Here is a 20,639-nt window from a genome sequence, read left to right as displayed (position 1 = left end):
ATGCTCTTACAGCACTTCGTATTTCTCCTTTGAGGTGCTGATCACAATTGTAATTTAAATAATTAGTTGTGTAACGATCCCATGTCTATCTTTTCCACTAAATGGTGAATCCTAAGAGGGCAGGAACATGCCTGTCCTGTTCAGTGCTATATCAGGGCATGGTACATATTAGGTGCTCAACATCTGCTGAGTGAAAGAAATAACCATGGCATCAGAACACCAGGGAGCCTGTTAAAAATGCAAATTTCCAATCTCCACCTTCAACCACCTTCTAAGGCACATAAAAGTTTGTGAAGCACTGCTCCATTCCACCTGTCCAGGACTCAGGTGAACCTTTCAAACTTGCTGGAGGCCCATGCAGCTCCTTTTTCTATCCACTCTCAAACCAAGCTCGGCTTCAAAAACGAGACAAAGAATCTAGCCATCAGCAACTTCCCCCAAACTCCAAACTTTGCATTTTAGGTGTGCCCAGGTCCTGGGTTGCAGGCTGCAGAAGGATAAGACAGATTAGACAGAATCTGGAGCCTAGCATTTTCAATTCCACATGCCCATGGAAATGAACAAGATAAAAAAATATGCAGATCAAAGGCCTAGGGAATTTGGGGACAAAAACAATGCAAAACAAAGAGCTCTGGAATCAGACTGACAAGGATTCAAATCCTAGTTCAGCAGCTCGACCCTGGGCATACTGAATGGCTCACTAATGCTAGGTGCCAGGTTACCTGAACAGTGCTAGGTGGTTTTCATGCATTATTTAATCCTCACAACCTCCAAGACCTAGGTATTCATTCCTTCCCAAAGATAGAGAATGTAAGGGAGGATTAAAGTAATTTGCATAAACAGACATTAAATGTTCATGCTAGAATTTGAACCTCTGTCTGTTACGTTGGCATTCCCTAGACTTTCACTTGAGGGTCCATTTCCATATCTGCAAAATGGGAACACCACCCCTTTCTCCCAGCGTTGTTGTAAAGAGTAAGAGATTAATTTTGAAAACGTCTGGCACAATCACATTCAGTAAATGCTGTCTGGGAAAGAAATGAAGACACAGCTCTGGGAGAAGCAGAAGTATCAAGCTTCCACATTCCTTGCACCCCTTCAGCACCTTATAGCTTACACATCCATTATCTTTAGGTACAACAGGCAAGGTAAACATTTTACCACCATCTTTATGGCTGAGGAAATTTTTGGCACAATGAGATTAATCAATCCTCTGGGGCCCCTTGACTAATAAGTGGCAAAATCAGGACTAGAATCTGATTTTTGAACTCCAAGCCTGATTCACTTTCACACCCTCTCAAATGATTCTAGAAGGAAGAGTAAGTGTAAAGGAATACGGCAAAAATGAAGTACCTCAAAGGGAAAAGGGATGAGGAGTCAATCAGGGAGAGCTTCCTGTAGGAAATCCAGCTGTCATTGTATAATAGCAGGGTATTTAGAGGAAGTGGAAGAAGGCTTAGCTCTTAAGTCATGATGTGGTTTTCCTGGTAAGCTCACTAGTTCCTGGTGTTCAGAGAAGTTAAGAAACTTGACCAAAGTCACACAGCTACTAAGTGGCACTGGTACAACTTGGGGGTCACATCTAACCCCTGATGCCTGGTTCTGTCTCCTTGGTGCTGGAGAGGGAAGGATCAGAAGCAGGTAGGCACAGTGTGGTGGGGCAGAGGACACTAGAGGTCTCCCCAGAGATTCTCAAACAGCCTTCCTCGCTCCAGGTGAGCCCAGTAGTGGTAAAAGCACCAAGGTAAAATGCCAAGGCCTCAGGGTCAAGCAGACCCAGGTTGGGATCCTGGCTCCACCACTGACTAGCTGTGGCCCTGGCAATGTCATTTCACCTTTGAGTCTCAGTTCTTTTGCAGGAGTGCTGCAGGCTGAGAGAAATGACCTCCAAGTAGCCAGCACAGGGCCAGGTTTTGTCAGAAAAATAACACGGTCATTATTATTCCATAACGCCGAGCCAGCTACAGATGGATACCCAAGGGACAGAAGTACTTTCAATGCCAACCATTCCCAAACCTGTAGTCACTGGGTACAAGGGCCTGGCAGAGCAAGGGTAGCAGGTCAAGTTCATGATGCGATCGCAGCTCCCTGTTTGTGCTAGGAAGTGAACCACGGCCCCCAGTAAGTAGAAAGAGACCATTAACAAGAAGTACAAAACCAAACCTCGGTGAACCTTTATTTGTCATCATACGGAACTGGTAGCAAAGCCAAAGATTTCTGCACTTGAACACTGGATACCCTTCCCACCCATCCAGGGGACAGTCACAGAGTTATCATGTCTCCTCCAGAACCCAAATCCTAATGCTGGGGCCCTTTCCCTCCTGCCCAGTCTCTTTGCAGAGAGGGGTCTGAGGCCTGAAGGGGGTGCCAGTAGCTTTCCGTGCCTGCACGGGTATGAAGTGTGGCACACTGACCCAGCTCCTCTCCCACTCCGCTCCAGAGAGGAGGGTCAGAAGCAGCAGCATCTTGGCCCTTGTCTTTCTTCAGTCACCTCCAAACTAGTCAGAGGGGAGGCATATGCTGCTGGAAGTAGGGCAAGATAAGTCAGAATTCACAGCTTATTTGCTATAGAAAGTGCCTGGGATCAGTCCTTGGCTGCTTCTGCCTCCAAGCAACTTGCCTAAAACTGAGGAGAGGGGACAGAAACGGATGGGGACAGGGATCTTCAGAAGGCAGCAAGGACAGACTGGCAGCAGGAAAGGGGTCCCCAGAGGCCTTCAAGATTCTGCATGGAAATCAGTTTGGTGCTGGTAAATTGGCCTGGGAATTCCAGGGTGAAGAGTCAGATGACTCAGAAATCGAGACCACCTCTTAGTCTACGACTGTGGAAACAGAGGCCTAAGAGGTTTGACAACATAGCCACAGTCACCCTGGCCGGTGGCAAGGCCCAAACAAGAACACTGGTGACTCCTGCCTCTCCCACTGGGCCACAGTGCCATCTGAGCCACCAATAAACGTTCGACTTTTTGGCAAACATCTGTGGTAGACCCACTGGAGATAGGAGAGTGGGGTGCCAGTCTCTGCAGGGCAGGCGCAACTCTGGGGAGAACCAGATTTTTCCCCCTCCCCTGACTGTGGCTCCAGGGAAGGAGCCCCGAGGAGGTTTGACCCACAACCAAAAAGAACCAAAAAGCAGAGAATTTATAACCTAATACTCCCTCTTCTTCAGAAGGCAATGTGACCAACAGAGGCCCAAAGTCTCTAAACATGTATCTTCTGATTTTTTGATGTGCTTGATCTCTCTCCTGGGGTCCCACACCATCAGACAGGGGAAAAAAAGGGTGGAGAGGGAGAAGGTCAAAAGAACTACACTAGGATTGGGGCAACTGGGGAACAAGGGGCCTTCTGACTGCCCAACAGAGCACGATGATGGGGAGTAGGCACACAGACCAGCTGGGACCCTGACTTTCACATTGTTGGGTGAATTGCAGGTAGGAGGTAATGAAATCTGGGGATGCGGGGTAGGGAGGGCAGAGCTGCCTGGAGTGTCAATCCCTGGAGATGTATGCCCCTCTCTCAGGGCCAGCCAGGGACTTCCCAGTCCAGGGAGGTCACAGCACTCGTGGTGCCTGAGGCCCAGCCTGCTGGTAGACATGACCATGCTGGGCCCATTTTCCTTCCTGTGCCCTCTGCCTCTGGGGGCAGGGGCAGGAAAAAGGGCATAGCCCCCGGGGTCTCCTAGTCCTCGTCCAGCTCCCAGGGGCAGTGCTGGGATCCCAGAGTCAGTGCAATGATCCTGTCCATTCCAGTGAGAAAAAGGAGGGTGTAGCTTGGGGCTGCAGGTCACACACAAGCCCACCCCCAGAGTGGGGTGGGTGGGCGTGGGACAGGAAAAGGGTCTGGGTCTGTCTCCAGACAGAGAAGTCCTTGCAGGGTCAGCTGCTCCTGGCCCAGATCCTGTGCAGGAGTCAGGTCATGTAGCGGGTGATGGCGCGAAGGGCGTAGAGCAGGGCAGCTTGCATTCGGGCCTCCAGGAGCAGCAAGTTCACGTGGACCTGGGGTACAGATAATGGATTGTTAGCAACTGCGTTAACCCCTGCCCTCCCCATTCCTCCCAGACTGTCACTATCCCTGACCCCTCGCCTTGTCACCATCCCTACAGAGATGCCCTGCCCTTTCCTAAGGCTCTCAGCAATTTGGTGTGATGACTGCTGAAGAATTTCAAGCACATTCATCCCTGTCATGACTAGTATCTTTATCTTCCCAAGCTAATAACAAGAACCACTACTAACTGATCACCTACTAGGGATCAGGGGTTCAAATACATTTCCTCTTCCCAGTAGCCTTGAAATGCAAGCAGTTTCTATTCCCACTGTAAAGATAAAAAGCTCAGAGAGGCAAAATGTCTTGCCCAGGGTCACACAGCAACTGAGTGATAGTGCTACCATTTAACCCAGGTCCACCTGGCTGCCACTGAGGATGCTGTGAAGTAGGCACACATATTCCTATTTTTCAGATGAGTAAATGAGGTCTGAAATCATATAGTGGAGTAGGACTTAAACCCAGGACAATAGGCCCAGGTGTTCCACCTGGCAGAACAGCCTCAGTCTGGGGTTTCCTTATTGGGTCCTGATCCCTTGTCCCCTCCACTGGCTGGACTTGTGTACTCCATTCTGTTCCTCTAGCCTCAGCCCCTCCCTGGAAGGGGGGCCCACCCCTCCCTGATGGGCTGTACCTTCTCTGAGTGGCGGAAATGCCTCCAGAAAAGCTTGTACATCCTCCGAGTGGTCTTCTCTGGGTAGCAGGCTACTGTCTTGATATAGACCTTGAGGTTCCGCTCCAGGAGCTGGTTCACCTCCCCATAGTCATAGTCGTCATATCTGGATGGAGAGGCCCCAACAATGTCACTTACCCTCTACTCCTAGAGGTAGCTCCCCTCCCCAACCCTTGCCCTACAGAGGAAGGGACAGAGAGAACAGGCAGAAGTCAGGAAGCAACGAGAAGCCAGTTCCCCTGAGAAAAAGCTGATGCCATGTAGCAGTGGCCACCAGACTCATAGGGATGCACGGAGAATGAGCATGCTACATTGAGCACCAACTATGTGCCAAGTACTTCGTGGAATCTTCAAAACTACTGTATACAATGAGTTTCATCATCCCCACTTACTAGATGAGGGAACTGAGATTCAGAGAAGTGAAGTCACTTGTCCTAGGTCATGCAGCTAGAACCAGAATTCAAATCCAGCTCTGCCCAGTGCCAAGGCCGTATTTACTACTTTACAGTAACAGCCACGGAAAGTGGGGCAGGACGTCAGTGCAAATATCCACTCTGGAGATGGAAGAGGGAAGGGGTCAAAAGGAGCTGGTATTCATTTTACAGATGGGCAAACTTAGGCCTGCAGAAGACAATTAATTTGTTCAAAGTCAAAGTTGGTGACAAGTCTAGAAGGCACGTTGTCCACTCCCTAGACCAGTGAGCCAGGGCAGCCAAAGGCATCACAGATCAGCGTGGATGGGAAAGGCTGGCTGAAAATTGGGAGACAGATTCAGAAGACAAAAGACCATGTGAAGAGTGAAGCCTGGACCTGAGAGCTGGGCAGACTAGCCTGTGCAACCTATTAAGACGCCTATTCTTGGCCCTTCCTAGGTTCTAAACTTGCCAACAACCAATAAGAGGATAGCCAGTGAAGTACAGGTCAGCTCATTCTGTGAAATAGGATTTTATAGCCAGGAATACACAGAAACACATGTTTTCTACAAGGAACCTGTACATTTTTTAAAATCGGGAGTAATTTTTAGACGCTTGGAATAAACTGTTAAATGAGAAAAGAAAAAAAAAATATGTGTTCACTGGAACATGCTTACGCTTTATTAAATGAGCAAAATAAGTAAAATGAGCAGGAAAAAAAATGGTAACAGATCTTGTTTTTGTGAACTTATATACGCTTTGGCTATTTGCACACAAAAAAGCACAGAAAGGAAATACCTGACAACAATAAGAGCTGCTGAGATCATGGATGGGTGTTGTTTTTATGGTTCCTGAATTTTCTAAAATCAGGCTGTTTATCTTTACATCAAACATACTATGATAATTTAAAATAAAATAACCACTATAATTTCAACTATATGAAAGCAATTGCATAGAAAAGAAAAAAGGTAATGGAGAAAAACATCCCAGGATGTGGGTGTGGTTGTAATAGAGTGGTAGAATTTTGGGAAATTGCTTTTCTCCTTAATCTTTGAATTTTCCATAATCCAGAGTAGGAAATGAGATTTTTTTTAAGTAAAAAAATAATCCATTTGTGACATCCTTGACAAGTAGTTTCTCACCTATAAGGCTAGTCAGTGCCCATGGTGATTGAAATAGTGAAAAACTGCAAATGCCCTAAGTACCCAATAGGAGAACGTTTGAGTAATTGTGATACATCCCTAACAGAATACCATGGAGCTGTTAAAAAGTATAAAAGATCTAGAAATATTGAAAGGAAGGTGATTCACAATGATCAACAGGTGAAAAGGTAGGTTGCAGAATATGTGGAATATAATCTCATTAATTAAAAAAAATAGAAACTCTACTTAAAAAATCAGGAAATACTTAAACAACAAGATGAAAATGTAATTCATCACACTGTACTATACAGAGACAATCACTATTAAATGACATTTTAGAGTTCAACCTTCCATGTATTTTTCACACATGTATACATTTCAAGTAAAAAATGAGCAAAAAGAAGATTCTGCTTGACAACCAGCTTTCTTTTCTCTCAATTCATTTTGAACATTCTCCCGCATCAATATAAGCAATCTTCTACTGTCATTTTTAACAGCTGCGTAATATTTCACTGAATGAACATGTGTGGCAATATTGAAAGGCCCCCATTTATAGGCATTTATGTTGTCCTTATTTATTATGAGGGAAGGACTGCTCCTTGGAATGGAAATAAAACTTCAAATACAGCCATAGTTATCTCTAGGAGAAGAGCTTAAAGAGTTTCATTTTAGAAGGTTCAAATAATGAGCACTTCTATTATCTTTTATAATCAGCAAAGAAATACATTTGTTTTGAAAAGCAGTATAGGCAGAAAGAAAGGAGGAAAAAAGAAGGAAAATGAAACAGAACTGGGAGTTCCAATGCAGGATTTACACCATACACACACCCTCAGTGAGGTCACACTAGGTGCCCATCAGGCGCATCAGGTGCCCACCTGATGCCAAAGACGCAGTGGATGTAGTTCCAGATGGCCCTGCGGAGCATGGAGGTGTCCACACCGCTGTGCATGGCCATGGTGTTGTAGGTGAGACTGTAGGCTGCCTGGAACTTCTCATCCAGCAGCTGTCCACCCTCGGGGTAGAGCCGCTGGATCAGCGAGTAGCCATGGTCTTCCCAGGTGTAATCCTGAGAAACATAGGAAGAGGTCAGTCAGCAGGGACTTTGCAGCCCAAGGCTGGCCATCCAGGCCCCATCCTCTGGACCTCTGGAGCATACCTGTGCTCTCTATAATGTTCTCTTCCCACCCCACAAATATAACATACCGCTTGCTCTGGGCCTAAGAAGCTGAGGAGGATGCATCTTGGTGATGACCTCTTCCCTAAGATCAGGACCCCCTGAGTTTGGGGCATAGATGAGTTCCTTCAGGATTCAGAGGGTCCCCCACTCCCCTCATGGAATTTTGAGGCATTCCAGGTAGGAAGAGAGGTGCCCAACTCCATAATTACTTAAACCATCTATCCCCTACCTATTCGTTAATCTGGGGTAATGGCCAAGACTCATAGGGAGAGGCCTACCTGGGCACGGAAGGTGGGGGGTGCCTCAGCCCCTCGCCGAGTGAAGTCTTCATATCCAAAAGTGGGGTCTTCCACAAAGCACAGCATGTCTGGGCGTGGTGAGAGCTCCAGGATGTCAGCTGAAAACCATGTCAGAAATAGCCACCATGAGGCTGATGCATGGAGCACACACACAGGCAGGCCTCAACTCCTAAATAATGATCAATAGGGGCAGGGGAAGGCACAGAGTAGAGGGCCAGAGAAAGTCCCTTACTACAGTGAGTGGGGCCAGGCTACAGTTGGGGTCAGGCCTGGGGGAGGAAGGGAGATAAGGCCCCCAGTAATCACAATAGCTGATTCCAACTCATAGCTACCCTATAGCACAGAACAGAACTGCCCCATAGGGTTTCCATGCAGCGGCTGGTGGGTTCAAACTGCCAACCTTTTGGTTAGCAGCTAAGCTCTAACCACTGCACCATCAGGGCTCCAAGCAATAATAATAGTGGCAGTTTTTTATGGAGCTGCTTATCCTTGGCCAGGCTCTATACTAAGAGCTTTGACCCTGCTGCCCCATTTATTCTACACACCAATCCTTGACGTGTGAGGAGACTGAGGCCTTGAGACTGTGACTTGTCAGTAGCCAGTAAGGGGAAGAGGTCAGAATTCAAACCCCAGTCTGATCCCAAAGCCCATGCTCAGACACCTGGCGAAAGGATGGTCAAGGCCTGGCTGCCTCCAGAGCAGAGGAGGTATAGGGTACAGAGGTGACTAGTCCTCACCCGAGGTGGTTTAAGCAGGGGGGAACCCCAAGAACCTGGATGCCTGTGATCCTGTACCTGAGGGGGTCACCAGCAGACTCTCTGACTTCTCCAGCTCAAAGCGGCTCTCCATCTCCTCCTGGGACGCCCCCTCGTCCCGCAGCAGGCTCTCCTGAAGCTGCCTCATGCGTTCCATCAGAGCCTCCACGTCACGTGCGGCCTCAAAGCCCTGGTGGAGGGGGCCCAGTGGTGACCATCTATTCCTCCTTCCTCCCTCAGCCCCAGAACACTCCACACACCCTTCCTACGTGCAGGCTTCCCGGAGGGCTGTAAAGGCCCAGCGCACCCTCTGTGCCAGGCACATGCTGTGCGGCTCACACGACCGGGCTTCCAAAAGTGAAGTTTAAGAAGTTACAGGATAAACACGTCCTCTCTGAGCATCAGCTTCCCTCACAGGGAAGACATTTTTGAAGTAACTGTATTTTTATATTAAAACTAACAAGACTACCTCATGGAGTAAGAGGTCACCTCACTTTATCTTTTTGAAATGCTAAAAACCAGTAGACTTTGAGTCTACAGGGCTACATGCTGAGAGGCCAGTCATATAGCTATTTTACTTAATCCTCACAACCCACTGTGATTTAATCCTTACAGTCCTCTTTATTCCCATTTCAGAGATGAGGAAATTGAGCTTCAAAGTCAAATAACTTTCCTAAGGCCTCTCAGTGTGAAGAGACAAGGAAGCAGGAGCTTCACCAAAGGACCAAAGGCCATGTTGGCTTCCTCCCCAAGTCCCAGCTGATGGTGACTTACCCCAGAGTTGTTGAGTGGGTCCCTGCTCGGGGGGCTGCTTTGCTCACTGGGGGGCGAAGGTGCCTGGGGGGCAGGGCTGCCCTCTGGGTCCCCATCGGGAAGGATGCCACAGCCAAACACAAAGGAGGCCAGGGAGTGGCAGTGAGTGAGCAGGACCAGGGCTTGAATGAGCTCCGCCAGGGACCAGCTGTGCTCACCCGTCTTCAGCAGGGCCTGGAGGAGAAGGAAGGCCAGACCCACTCAGTGCCTGTCCCTTGGCTGCCCCCAGCCTGGCCCCTGGGGTCCCTTGAGGACCCGCCTCTCTGCCCACTGCACCTGGATATGATCCTTGGTGATGAGCCATGGCCGATGCGCCAGCAACTTGTTGATCTCGCTGAGTTTGCGTAGCTTTTTGGGTGCACGGTGGAGACCCAGCAGCCACTCGGGGTCACCACCAGTCTGCAGAAACTCAGCCATGTGGGAGCCCACCAGGTAGGAGCACTGGTGGCGGGCAGCAGCCTGTGGGGTGAAGGCCAGAGCCTGGGTTACCCTCCCTCCTTCTGTGCCCTGGTCAGGGTGGATGCCCCATGGAGGAGACATCACAGGACAAACTGTTGCAAGACACTAAAGATAACTCCAAAATCTAAAATTCTATGGATGGTCACACAGAACCAGGCTTTCCTCTGCTCTACGCTTCCTCTCTCTCTCTCTCGTCTATGGAAACAGCTTGGGAAGCCCCCAGCAGAGAGATCCCAGGGCAGAAGCCTCCGTGTGGCCCACCCCAACAAGAGTCAGGCCTGACAGGCTCACCATGATGGCAATGTAGTGGCGCCAGGAGCTGGCCAGGGGCCCATCCGTGTGCAGCAGCAGGTAGTGCAGGCGCCAGAAGCTGCTAAGGTAATCAGGGTGCAGACCCATCACCACTGCCAGGTTGTCCACCCGCCCTGAAGACATCAGCACCTCCAGCCCCAGGTGCTGCTCCAGGCTCTCAGACCCCTCCTGAAGAATCTACCAGGAAAAGATAAGGAGAACACAGGTTAACCTCCTGCCCTCCCCACCAGAGACGAAGATATTCATTGTGGTGGGTTTATAACAGCAAGAAAACGAAAACAACCATCACGTCCCAAAAAAGGGGAGACTAGGGGAAGAAGAAGCCATGGTGGTGTAGAGGTTAAGAGCTTGTCTACTAACCAAAAGGTCAGCAGTTCGAATCCACCAGCTGCTCCTTGGAAACCCTATGAGGCAGTTCTACTCTGTCCTACGGGGTCGCTATGAGTCGGAATGAACTCGACGGCAAAGCGTTTGGTTTTTTAGGGGAGGAAAAGATATTATTTCATTAAGTGATTAAACAAATGTGTATTAGGCATCTTATCATTTTTAGATAGGGAAATAGGCACAAAGATTAAAGTGCAGTTTTTTCTCCCCTCATGAAACTTTTGTTCTAACAATGCAAATTCATACAACCACGCGGGAGGTGGGGCTGTGCAAAGGAGTTCACGCTGAGGAGCCTGGAGCTTTCCTGCATTACCTCAATGAATCATCCCAATAATCCAGTAAAGTGAATGCTATTATTTTCCCCAGTTGACAGATGAGGACATCAAGGCCCAGAGAGGTTTAGTCCTTGCTCACAGATCTGGCAAATGTCAGATTAACCCCCAAACCTATTTCTTTTCTTTATTATAAAAGGGGACTGGTTATTTATAAACGGTAAATATATATATATATATACACACACATATATGAACAATACTTTGAGCTTAAAAAATTCTGGCTACAGACGTAAGAGATCTGTGGGTGGTTCTTCTTCATCTTATATTTACAAGGGGGACGGAGATTTGGGCATTTAAACATCTTTAACCAGCTCATTCACCACTTGGCCTATACATTTAGGAGAACAAAAGGACAAGGAAACAAAACATTCATCTTCGCTGATAAAAAGCCAAAGGAAAATGAGGAAACTTATTTTTTTCATACACGTATTTTGAAGGTACTAATACACTCCCCCCACCCCCGTACACATACAAGGATGCGCACATACACACATGTACACGTTAGAATGTAAGCTCCGTGATGCCAAAGATTTTTGGCTGTTTTGTTCACTGCTGTATTCTCAGCACCTAGAACAGTGCCTAGCACAGATTAGTCATTCCATTGGTATCTACTGAATAAATGAAAGAAGGAACTGACTCAGTAGATGAAAGATATCTCAGTTGCATTGTTAAGTGAAAACAAACAAAAAAACCCAAGTTGTAAACTATGGCCTTCGTTTTGTACTGAAAATAAGTGTCTGCATGAAAAAAAAAGTCCAAAAACAGCAGCAAATGGTTGTGATTATCTCTGTGGGGGCTGGGATTACAGGAGACCAAAGCTTTTTCTGAAATACTGGATTATTATTTTTTTTTTTTTTACAATGAACATATATTACTTTTAAAACAGAAAAAAAAAGTTTTAATATATGCACTGTGAAGAATAAGAAGATAAAACACAGATAGTTCTATCTTCTTAAGGAAAAAGGAGCACTAATCTGGGAATCTAAAAATTGGCTCTTACCTAGCTGTATTATTACTACGTTACCTCTTCAAGCCTGTTTCTTCCCAGTAAAATGGGTTTGATAGTACCTATTTTACAGAGCTGTTTTGTGGATTAAACAAGTCAGGAATCTGAAGGGGTAGTTTCAAAGCTGCTATTTCAAGGGATGTGAAGACTCCTGCCTACTCAATATTCCATCCTTTCTTTCCAAGGACAAAAGATTCCTAACCCCTTCCAAGCTTACCTCCTCCATTGGGATGAAGGCGCTGGGCCCTCGATGGCCTCTCCAAGACGGTCTCTCCCTCTGTTCCTGGCAGAAGATACATCATGGTTAGTTGGTGTAGAGGGGAACGCTAAGTGGACAGTTATCTCTCCAGCTTCCTTCTCACACAAGAGACCACAGTGAGCTTTAAACCACCTTTCTGGTACACCCAGCACGAAGGACTCAGTTGGGAGATAAACACACTGTTTGGCGGGTAGAGCAGTCCCATTGCCATCGCGTCCATTCTCAAGCATAGCAAGAGGGCTGATTTCATCAGGAACTGAGCAGCAACCCAGGAGCCCCAGCATTGCTGGGTGAGAGGGATCTGGGAAGTCGCCATGTCGCACATCTCCAGGGGCCACCTTTTTGGCAGCCCTGAAGAACCCACATAAGGCATGGTTTGACCACTCCTAGCCAGGAAAAATCACCACTGCCACCTCACAGACTACCACCATGCCGTGTCTGAACCACCACCCCCAGTTCCACAAAAGGCCTTCCTGCCTCCACAGCCTGCCCTCTCCTATCCATCCTCTATCCAGCAGTCAGAGTCAACTTTCTGAAGTACAGATCTTATCAACTGGCTTCAAACCCTGCCTCAACTTCCCATAACCCCTCAGATAAACCAGTGGCCCAGGCCACTCCCCTCCCACTGGTCATTCCTTTTGCAGAGCTAACTCTTACAGTATATCAGGGTCTGGGAACCTTCTCCCTGGCCCTCAGAAGGCCCCTCTTCTGTGACCCCACAATTTTCAGTTTTCATTCCTAAAAACACTATCCTGCAATTATCTGTTTCAAGTCTCCTTACTACCAGACCACATTTTGCTGAGAGCGGGGTGGAGTCAGGTCATTCACACCAGCCTGCGAATGGAGAAAGCAGAGAGTGTGGAGGGAATGGGAGCAGGGTGTGTGTGCAAGGCTGATGGAAGCAGCTATTATGACATGTGGGAGGAGCTGCTCCTATCTGCATGTATTTGAGCCTCTTTAGAAACCATCAGGGTCATGTACTTAGGGAATCTTCTTTCCTAGTCCTGGAATGCTAGGCAGAGTACAGGGTCAGCGGAAAATAGGAAGACCCTCGATGAGGTGGGTTGACACAATGGCTGCAACAATGAGCTCAATCATAACAACGATTGTAAGGATGGCTCAGGACCAGGCAGTGTTTCCTGAGTCAGAACCGACTCGATGGCACCTAACAACAACAGTCCTAGAATGGGATTTAAACACAAAAAAGAATGGGATTTAGGAGGAGTTTTTTTTTTTTTTTTTAATTCATTTGTTTTGTTAATTGGGACAGGGAGGGGAGAAGAAGGGTCATCTCAGCACTGGCCTTGGAAACAGTTTACCAAAACCAGAGTCATGCCCCTCACTGGACAGGGAAAGTCCCCCTTCCCAACTAAAATCCAGACTTGGAAAAGTAATCTAAGATTCTCTGAGTCTCAATCCTAGACAGAGAAGGTGGCTGGGCTGACTACTCAGGCCCCTTTCAGCCCACACTTTTGGGACCTACCAGGCCAAGCCGTTCCAAGTCTGGCGTAGTAATCGCCACAATCCCCAAGCACTCACTCCCCTTTCAGCTCCCCTCCTCCCTCGTCTAAGGGAAAAAGCCCAACAGCACAGTCTGCGAGATAAGGATTGCTGACTCCACACACTGGGCCTCCCCCTCAGGGGAGCTGAGGACAGATAGAAACAACAGGGTGGGGCAGGACTGGAAGGCAGGCAGGGAGGGCCCACCAGAGGTGCTGCGAGCAGCCTTGGGATCCCTTCTCACTGCAAAATCTTCCCTGGGGCTGCGAAGGGAGGAGCTGCTATCTGTGGGTCTGTAAGTGAAGGGTCCGGATCCCCCAATATTTTCAGCCCTAATAACAATAACAGTTATTATTAATACTATTATCATAGTAGAGTGCAGTTAAAAGATAGAGGCTCTGGACACAAACTGCCTGGGCTCAAATTACAACTCTACCACCTGCTATCTGCTAGCTATGTGAACCTCAGTTTCCTCAACAAATAATGGGGATAACAGTACCTATTCTCACTGAGTAGTCATGAGAGTTAATGAGATAATGCTTAGCACAGTACCTGTATCACATTAAGTACTTAATAAAAGTCAGCTATCATTAACCTCATTGTTAATTCCAAACAAGGGCTTCTCAATCCAGACCTATATCGGAATCCCTTGGAGAAGCTTTAAAAAAAAAATACCCCCAGGTCCCACCTCCAGTAATTCTACTAATTGGTCTGGAGTGGGGCCCCGGCATAATATCTAGTCAGGGTAGAGGACCCTTGTTTTGTACTATTTACTGATCACTTTAACAAGTATAAAGCATTGTGCTAAGTGCTTTCCCAGTAGAACCAGAATTAACCTGTTCACCCAACAAATGTTTTTGATGACTATTTGCCAGACAGCCAGAACACAGCAATAAAAAGACAAAGTCTCAGCCCTCGTAGAACTTACGATATAATGCAGTAAGACAAACAATAGATGAATAGGATTTCAAATCATAAGTTCTAGAAAGCAAATGAAATACAACAATGAGGTAGTGTTATGATGGAGTAGGGCTGTGTGCAGTATTTTAGTTCGAGTAGACAGGAGCCCTGGATGCGCAGTGGTTAAGAGCTTGGGTGCTAACTAAAAAAGGTCAGCAGTTCGAATCCACCAGCCACTCCTTGGAAACCCTATGGGGCAGTTCTACTCTGTCTAGAGGGTCTCTATGAATCAGAATTGACTGGACAGCAATAGGTTTGGTTTTGGTTTAGACAGCTTCAGAGGTAATCTTTGAGCTGATACCTAAATGATGAGAAGACAGCAGGGCTTGTAAAGATCTGGGGGAGGGGGTGAGCATTCCAGAGAGAAGGGACAGTGCAAGGCCCTGAAGACAAAACCAAGTAGATTCTAATCTATGGCTGGAAAATCTAGATGGTTCTCTAACCTTGACACCCAGAACTCCAGGTGAAGCAGATGGGCAGGGTCCCACTGCCAAAAAATGACACCTCCAAACCAGCTCTTCTCTCGTTTCTGGAGTTGCTGTTAGTTGCCGTCAAGTCGATTCTGACTAATGGTGACCCTATGTGTGCAGAGTAGACTGCTTCATAGGGTTTTCAAGGTTGTGACCTTTCAGAAGAAGATTGTCAGGCATGTCTTCCGAGGTGCCTGTGGCTGGGTTTGAACTGCCAGCCTTTCTGCTAGTAGTCAAGCACTGAACCTTTTATACCACCCAAGGACTCCTATTCCTGGGGTAGGGAGTCAATAATGACAGTAAATAACAACACTGGCTACCACTGGCTAAGCACTGAGTTCACATGCACCGCCTACACTTCCAAGGAAGGAGCTACTACAAAACTAACTAACCAGTTACTGCTGATTCTAACTCACGGGCCCCATGTGTGTCAGAGCAGAACTGTACTCCATAGGATTTTCATGGCTGTAATCTTTTGGAAGCAGATCACCAGGCCTTTCTTGCAAGGTGCCTCTCGGTGGGTTCAAAGTGCCAACCTCTTGGTTAGCAGCTGAGGGCTTAACCACTTGTGGCACCCAGGGACTCCTATTAACTGCTACTATTGCCCCCATTTTACAGATAAAGAATAAGGCACAGAGACGTCAAATCAAATCACTCCCACCACCTCAGCTGGGAAGGAGGTGACAGAATTGGGATTCTCATTCTCTAAATTTCTCAAGGTCTCAATAGCCTCAAGGCTTTTGCATCTGGGGTTCCTCAGCCATGAGAATCCCCTTCTCTCCGCCCACTGACCCCGGGATCCCTCAGTCACAGCACCTGTCATACTGTGTTCTTTCTCATCTTGAGGATACACACTGCATCTAGTTTCCTGTTGTTACCCCAGTGTAACACATACAGTCCAAGAGAACTTTCGGTGATGATGGAATGTTCTATATCTGTACTGCCCAGTAAATACAGTAGCTTAGAGCCACTGTGGCTAAACATTTGAAATGTGACTGTTGTCGTTAGGTGCCATCGAGTCTGTTCCGACTCATAGCAAAACCTGTAAGACAGAGTAGAACTGCCTCATAGGGTTTCCAAGGAGTGGCTGGTGGATTGGAACTGCTGACCTTTTGGTTAGCAGCTGGGCTCTTAACCACTACACCACCAGGATGTGACTAAAAAACTGAGCTTTTAATTTTAATTTACTTAAATCTAAGAAGCCACATTGGCTAGGGGCCGCCATATTGGATGGTGCAGGTTCAGCATTATCAGATAAAGGGATGATCTCCATCTCTACAGATGAAGAAAATGAAACCCAGTGTGGGCAGGTGCCATGCCCACGGGTAGTACAGCTAGTGTGGGGCCAAGAGAGGGCCAACGGTGGCTGTTTCTATAGTTCCAACTGAGTGGGTCACATAGGGTCACAAGACAGGTGGTCAAACAACAAACAAGGCTTCAGGCAAGTTGTAAAAAGAGGATAATCACCTCATTTCAGTGTCTGGCTCCTAACTTAAGCTCACGCTAAACTTTTACATTAGCTTGGGCACTTTATACAGGTTTCACTTAATTGTTACATCAGCTTTTAGGAGTGGGGGTGGGGAGAGATCTCTATTTTGCTCACAAATAAAGTTTAAGGTTCCAAAGGTTATGCATCAGTTGAGAAGTGGCCAATGAGCCCTGGTGGCACAATGGTTAAGCGCTTGACTGCTAACCAAAAGGTTGGTGGTTAGAACCCACCAGCCGCTCTGCCACAGGCAAAAGATGTGACAGTCTGCTTTCCATAAAGATTACATCCTTGGAAACCCTGTGGGGCAGTTCTACTCTGTCCCATAGGGTTGCTATGAGCCAGGATCAACTCGACAGCAACGTGTTTGTTTTTTTTGGTGAGAAGTGGTCAATTTGAGATTTGAATCCAGGTCTGCCTAGCTTCCAAGGTCCTTTCCACTCCACTACTATAGCCCGTTGGAGTGAACAAAGGCCTGGAGATTTGAATTCAGCTCAGTCTGGCTTCCGAGGGTTCTGTCAACCAGCTACGTCGGCCTCTTGGAGTAGCCCCAGTCTGTGACTTCTGCCAGGACTCAGTTACAGGCACCTGCAAAGTCACTCTGCTGGCTGGGGAGGGGAAGAGCCCCACTACGCTCATCGGCTTCTCTGGTCACCTGAACTGACAACTGCCTGGGTTTATACCTGAGAAGAAGATACAGCCCAAGCAGCCCCTGACCATCTCTGATGGGGGGAGGGGGAGAGGCGCCATACTCTTGTATGCCCGCCAAGAGCTGGCACTAGGCTATGTGCTTCACGCTTCTGCTCTCACCGACTTCACACAACCACCCTGGGAAACAGGTCTTGTTATCCCTTTTTAGACACAGTCACCAAGGCTCAGAAAGGTCCTGTCCCAGACAGGCACAAGCTCAGATCTGACTTCAAAGCCTGCACAGTTCGTAAGTGCCAGCTAAGCTATTATGAGGCAAATAGTTATGAGCATTTATTAGGTGCTAAGAACAGTGGAGGGCAGGGGATGAGATCTGCAGGATGTATCCTTTGGGTGCTTCTAGTCCAGCAAGAGAAACAGAAAAGAAGTACCTAATTAAATTATACAACGGTTTCACTACAATTGGGACAAAAGCTCCTAGGCAGCGGAAGGGGGACTGAAGTCGGTATGCACAAGGGACTTATCTGATGGGGGAGGAAAGGCCTCCCCAAGGAAGTGATATTTGAAGAAGTAATTTAACAGCCCAATAAGACTCTGAAAGCATACTACCAGCACTAGAGTGAAGCTCTCAGAACTTACTGGAGATACATCTATCTCAAGGCCTTCACCCACTCAAAGGGCATGTTGTGAACTCACCAGAGTGCTGAGGGGGCTGCACATCTGGGTCTTCAGTGGGGCCTTGGGTACCATGCTCTGTAAGATCAGGAGCACCCCACTGTCTTCTGAGGGTTCCTGCTTAAGCACACAGCTCCTTCACAAGGTCCTCTTTTCTACCAGACACCACCAGCTTTCCCCACTGCTGACATCTAAATGCCACTCCCTCACAGCCTGCCCCAGCCACCTGAGCCATTCCATTCTCCTCTGACCACTTCTCAGGCACTGTCCCAGAGAGGGATGCACACTACTCTCATCTCAGACAGGAGGGTAAGCTCAGGCATCCCCCTGTGAGACACTGAGTAATGGGAAATGTATGTCATGGCCACATTCTCACAACAGTTAGCATGTCAGATGCAGTTACTATGTTCCAGGCATTGTGCTTTGGTCTTTTGCTTGTATTCTCAGTTAATTCTCCCGATTGTCATTCAGGGATACTATCAAATCCCCATGTGAAGAAGGTGTGGACCAGAGAAGGTGATCACTTGGCCAAGGTCACACAGTGAGTGAGTGGGAGGGCTGGCACATGAACCCAGCTAACTCTGGCTCCAGTGCCCAAGTGCTCTCAGTAATAACATTTCTGTTTTTTTTACAAAGAAAGAAACAGACTCAGAGAGTAAAATGACTTGGTCAAAGTCACATGGCTGAGAAGGAACAAGAGTGGGGGCCATTCCTCCCCATGTAGCTCCTAACTATGGTCCAAACAGAAAAACCAAACCTGTTGCCATTGAGATGATCTGAGACTCGCCTCTCTCTGTCCTTATAGAGACCCTATAGGACAGAATAGAACTGTCTCATACAGTTCCCAAGGCTGTAAGTCTTTACTGAAACAGACTGCCACATCTTCCTCCCTGAGTGGCTGGTGGGTTGAACCACCAACCTTTTCAACCTTTTGGTTAGCAGCAGAGCTCTTAACACTGTGTCAGCAGGGCTCCTTAAACCACGGTGGGGGAGGGGGGATTAAACTCAAACTAACAGAAATCCAGGACACAATCCCTCTACCACTGAAGCTAGGAGCCCCAGAAACCATGTTGCTCAGAGAAGGGCAGAGATTTTCCCTGTCACACAGCTCAGGACTATCACTATTCTGACTCCCATCCCCAGGAATACACCTGCTTCAAGCTGCCTGGAAAGAAAAGAAACAAGCAAAACTCTCTGAAGTGCCAAGCACACTCTGAAATCCTAGGGACACTCAGGCCAAAGAATGAGCTCCCTGGGTGAGGTTAGAGAAGGGAATCTCTCCCTAAGCCCCTCCTGGGCTTCAATTTTCTCATCTGTAAAATGGGGCTATAGTATAGCTCGCATTTTGCTGGTTTAGTCCTGAGGATTTAGAGAAAAAGCAGGCCTGGCATCTAGTAGGTCCATTATCGCTTGTCGGTGAATGTCAGTCAGATTAGGCCCAACCTTATTCCTGGCCTCACCGCAATGCCTTTCCGGGGTACAAAACAAACTTCAGGGCCATCAGACCACTCAGAAGGGCACTGCCTAATCTGCGCTAGGCTTTGGGAGCGCAGCCTGGGTTCCCCCCACCCCAAGCCCCTCTCCTGCCATCTCTGGCCGCGGCCACCACCGGCCGGGCAGCCAGCCAAGCCCCCGGAGCGCCCGCGGCCCCGCCCCCTCTCGCTAGCAGACCGCAGCCCTCTCCAAAACAGGGGGTGCAGGAGGAGCGAGGGTGCAGGGAGGGGGACCAGGTCGGCCTTCGCCGGCCAGCCCTAGGTGCCCGACTGCCGGCGCTGGGGGATCGGAGCGGGGACGTATCCTAGAAAGAGTCCCCTGCCCGCCTGCCCCCGCCAAGAGGAAGGGAATCTACGGAAGGGGGCGGGGAGGAGCGGTCGGGCCGCTCGGGACGGGATTTGCCTGGACTTGAAGACGCTCTCGACAAGAGACCAGACACTAGAGAACCTCGGGAAGGCTCCCTTCTCATTGGCCAGGGGTCCGAGGGAGCTGGGAGGGCTGCGCAGCCCCGGGGGGAGGGGGGCGAGGGCCAAGGCTGCCAGTTGATGCAACCCTGCTCCTGGGTTACGCGCTTCGCCCCGCTTCCCCGAGCTCGCGGGGCGCACGGACTTATCTCGGGACAGCCCGAGGCTTGGACGCGGTTCGGGCTTCAAGAGAAGAGTGGCGTCGCTCGGCCTCTGCTTACCTCTCCGGCTCCAGCGCCGCCGCCGCCCCGGGTGAACGGCAGGTAGCCCTTGAGCTCCGCGCGGCGCTCGGAGTCCGCAACGATCATGGTATGCGCCAAGATCGAGCCTCTGCTCGCAGACGACCGGTGCACCGGAGCGGGAGTTTGGTCGGACGCACGTAGGAAGCCGGGACCCCGGGCAGCACGGGAGGTTCTAGAACCCTGAGGTGCCTCTCGGGGCTCCAGAACGCTCCGAAAGCCCAGAATCCGAGAACGGCAGCTGCTGCACTGGATTCTCCTCCAGCCCGGTTTCTGGAACGGTAAATGGCTTCGGGCTCCGACGACTGGTCGCAGCGCGGGGGTTTTCACGGCCCGGGGCGCCTCGGAAGTCCGCAATGGCCAGGGCTGCTCGCGGACTCTGCGCTCCTCAGCATCCCCGCCGCGGAACTGCCAGCGCTCCCTCGGCTCTGACACTCAGCCCGCTGCGGTCCCCGGGGGAGGGCGGGGACACAAAAGCCCCGCGCCACAGCCAATCAGATGCTTGTTTCCCGGGTAGGCGGGGCGACACCTCCCTCTAGGGCCGACTACTCAGCCAATCGGCACCGGGAAGCGCCCGGGAACTCTGGGAGCTGTAGTCTGGCCCAAACGAATGCTGCAAACTTTTGCAACAGGGT

At 48.9% G+C, this 20,639-nt stretch overlaps 1 protein-coding gene across 1 annotated transcript; it reads right to left on the bottom strand.

Annotated features, from left to right (window-relative positions):
* Positions 1-2,168: 2,168 nt before the first annotated feature.
* SESN2 (sestrin 2) lies at positions 2,169-20,435 on the bottom strand. Its single transcript, XM_049878452.1, has 10 exons — positions 19,987-20,435; positions 12,027-12,092; positions 10,064-10,261; positions 9,590-9,772; positions 9,275-9,487; positions 8,540-8,690; positions 7,725-7,843; positions 7,145-7,335; positions 4,676-4,820; positions 2,169-3,995 (listed from the first exon to the last, which is right to left on the bottom strand). The coding sequence occupies exons 1-10, from the start codon at positions 20,071-20,073 to the stop codon at positions 3,909-3,911; spliced, it is 1,440 nt and encodes a 479-aa protein (XP_049734409.1). The 5' UTR covers positions 20,074-20,435; the 3' UTR covers positions 2,169-3,908.
* Positions 20,436-20,639: the final 204 nt, after the last annotated feature.

This window comes from Elephas maximus, chromosome 3 (assembly GCF_024166365.1).
Source record: "Elephas maximus indicus isolate mEleMax1 chromosome 3, mEleMax1 primary haplotype, whole genome shotgun sequence".
NCBI classification, from domain to species: domain Eukaryota; kingdom Metazoa; phylum Chordata; class Mammalia; order Proboscidea; family Elephantidae; genus Elephas; species Elephas maximus.
The sequence above is the reverse complement of the archived record's forward strand: the minus strand, read 5'-3'. Positions and strand labels throughout refer to the sequence as shown.

What these genes read in the sequence shown, in the direction of transcription:
- SESN2 (XM_049878452.1), bottom strand. Translation starts at nt 20,073, where the DNA reads ATGATCGTTGCGGACTCCGAGCGCCGCGCGGAGCTCAAGGGCTACCTG. An exon ending in ACCCACTCAACAACTCTGGG is followed by an intron (nt 8,691 to 9,274) that starts GTAAGTCACCAT and finishes CCCCTCCACCAG; the next exon opens with GGCTTTGAGGCCGCACGTGA. An exon ending in CCCCCACCTTCCGTGCCCAG is followed by an intron (nt 7,336 to 7,724) that starts GTAGGCCTCTCC and finishes TATGTTTCTCAG; the next exon opens with GATTACACCTGGGAAGACCA.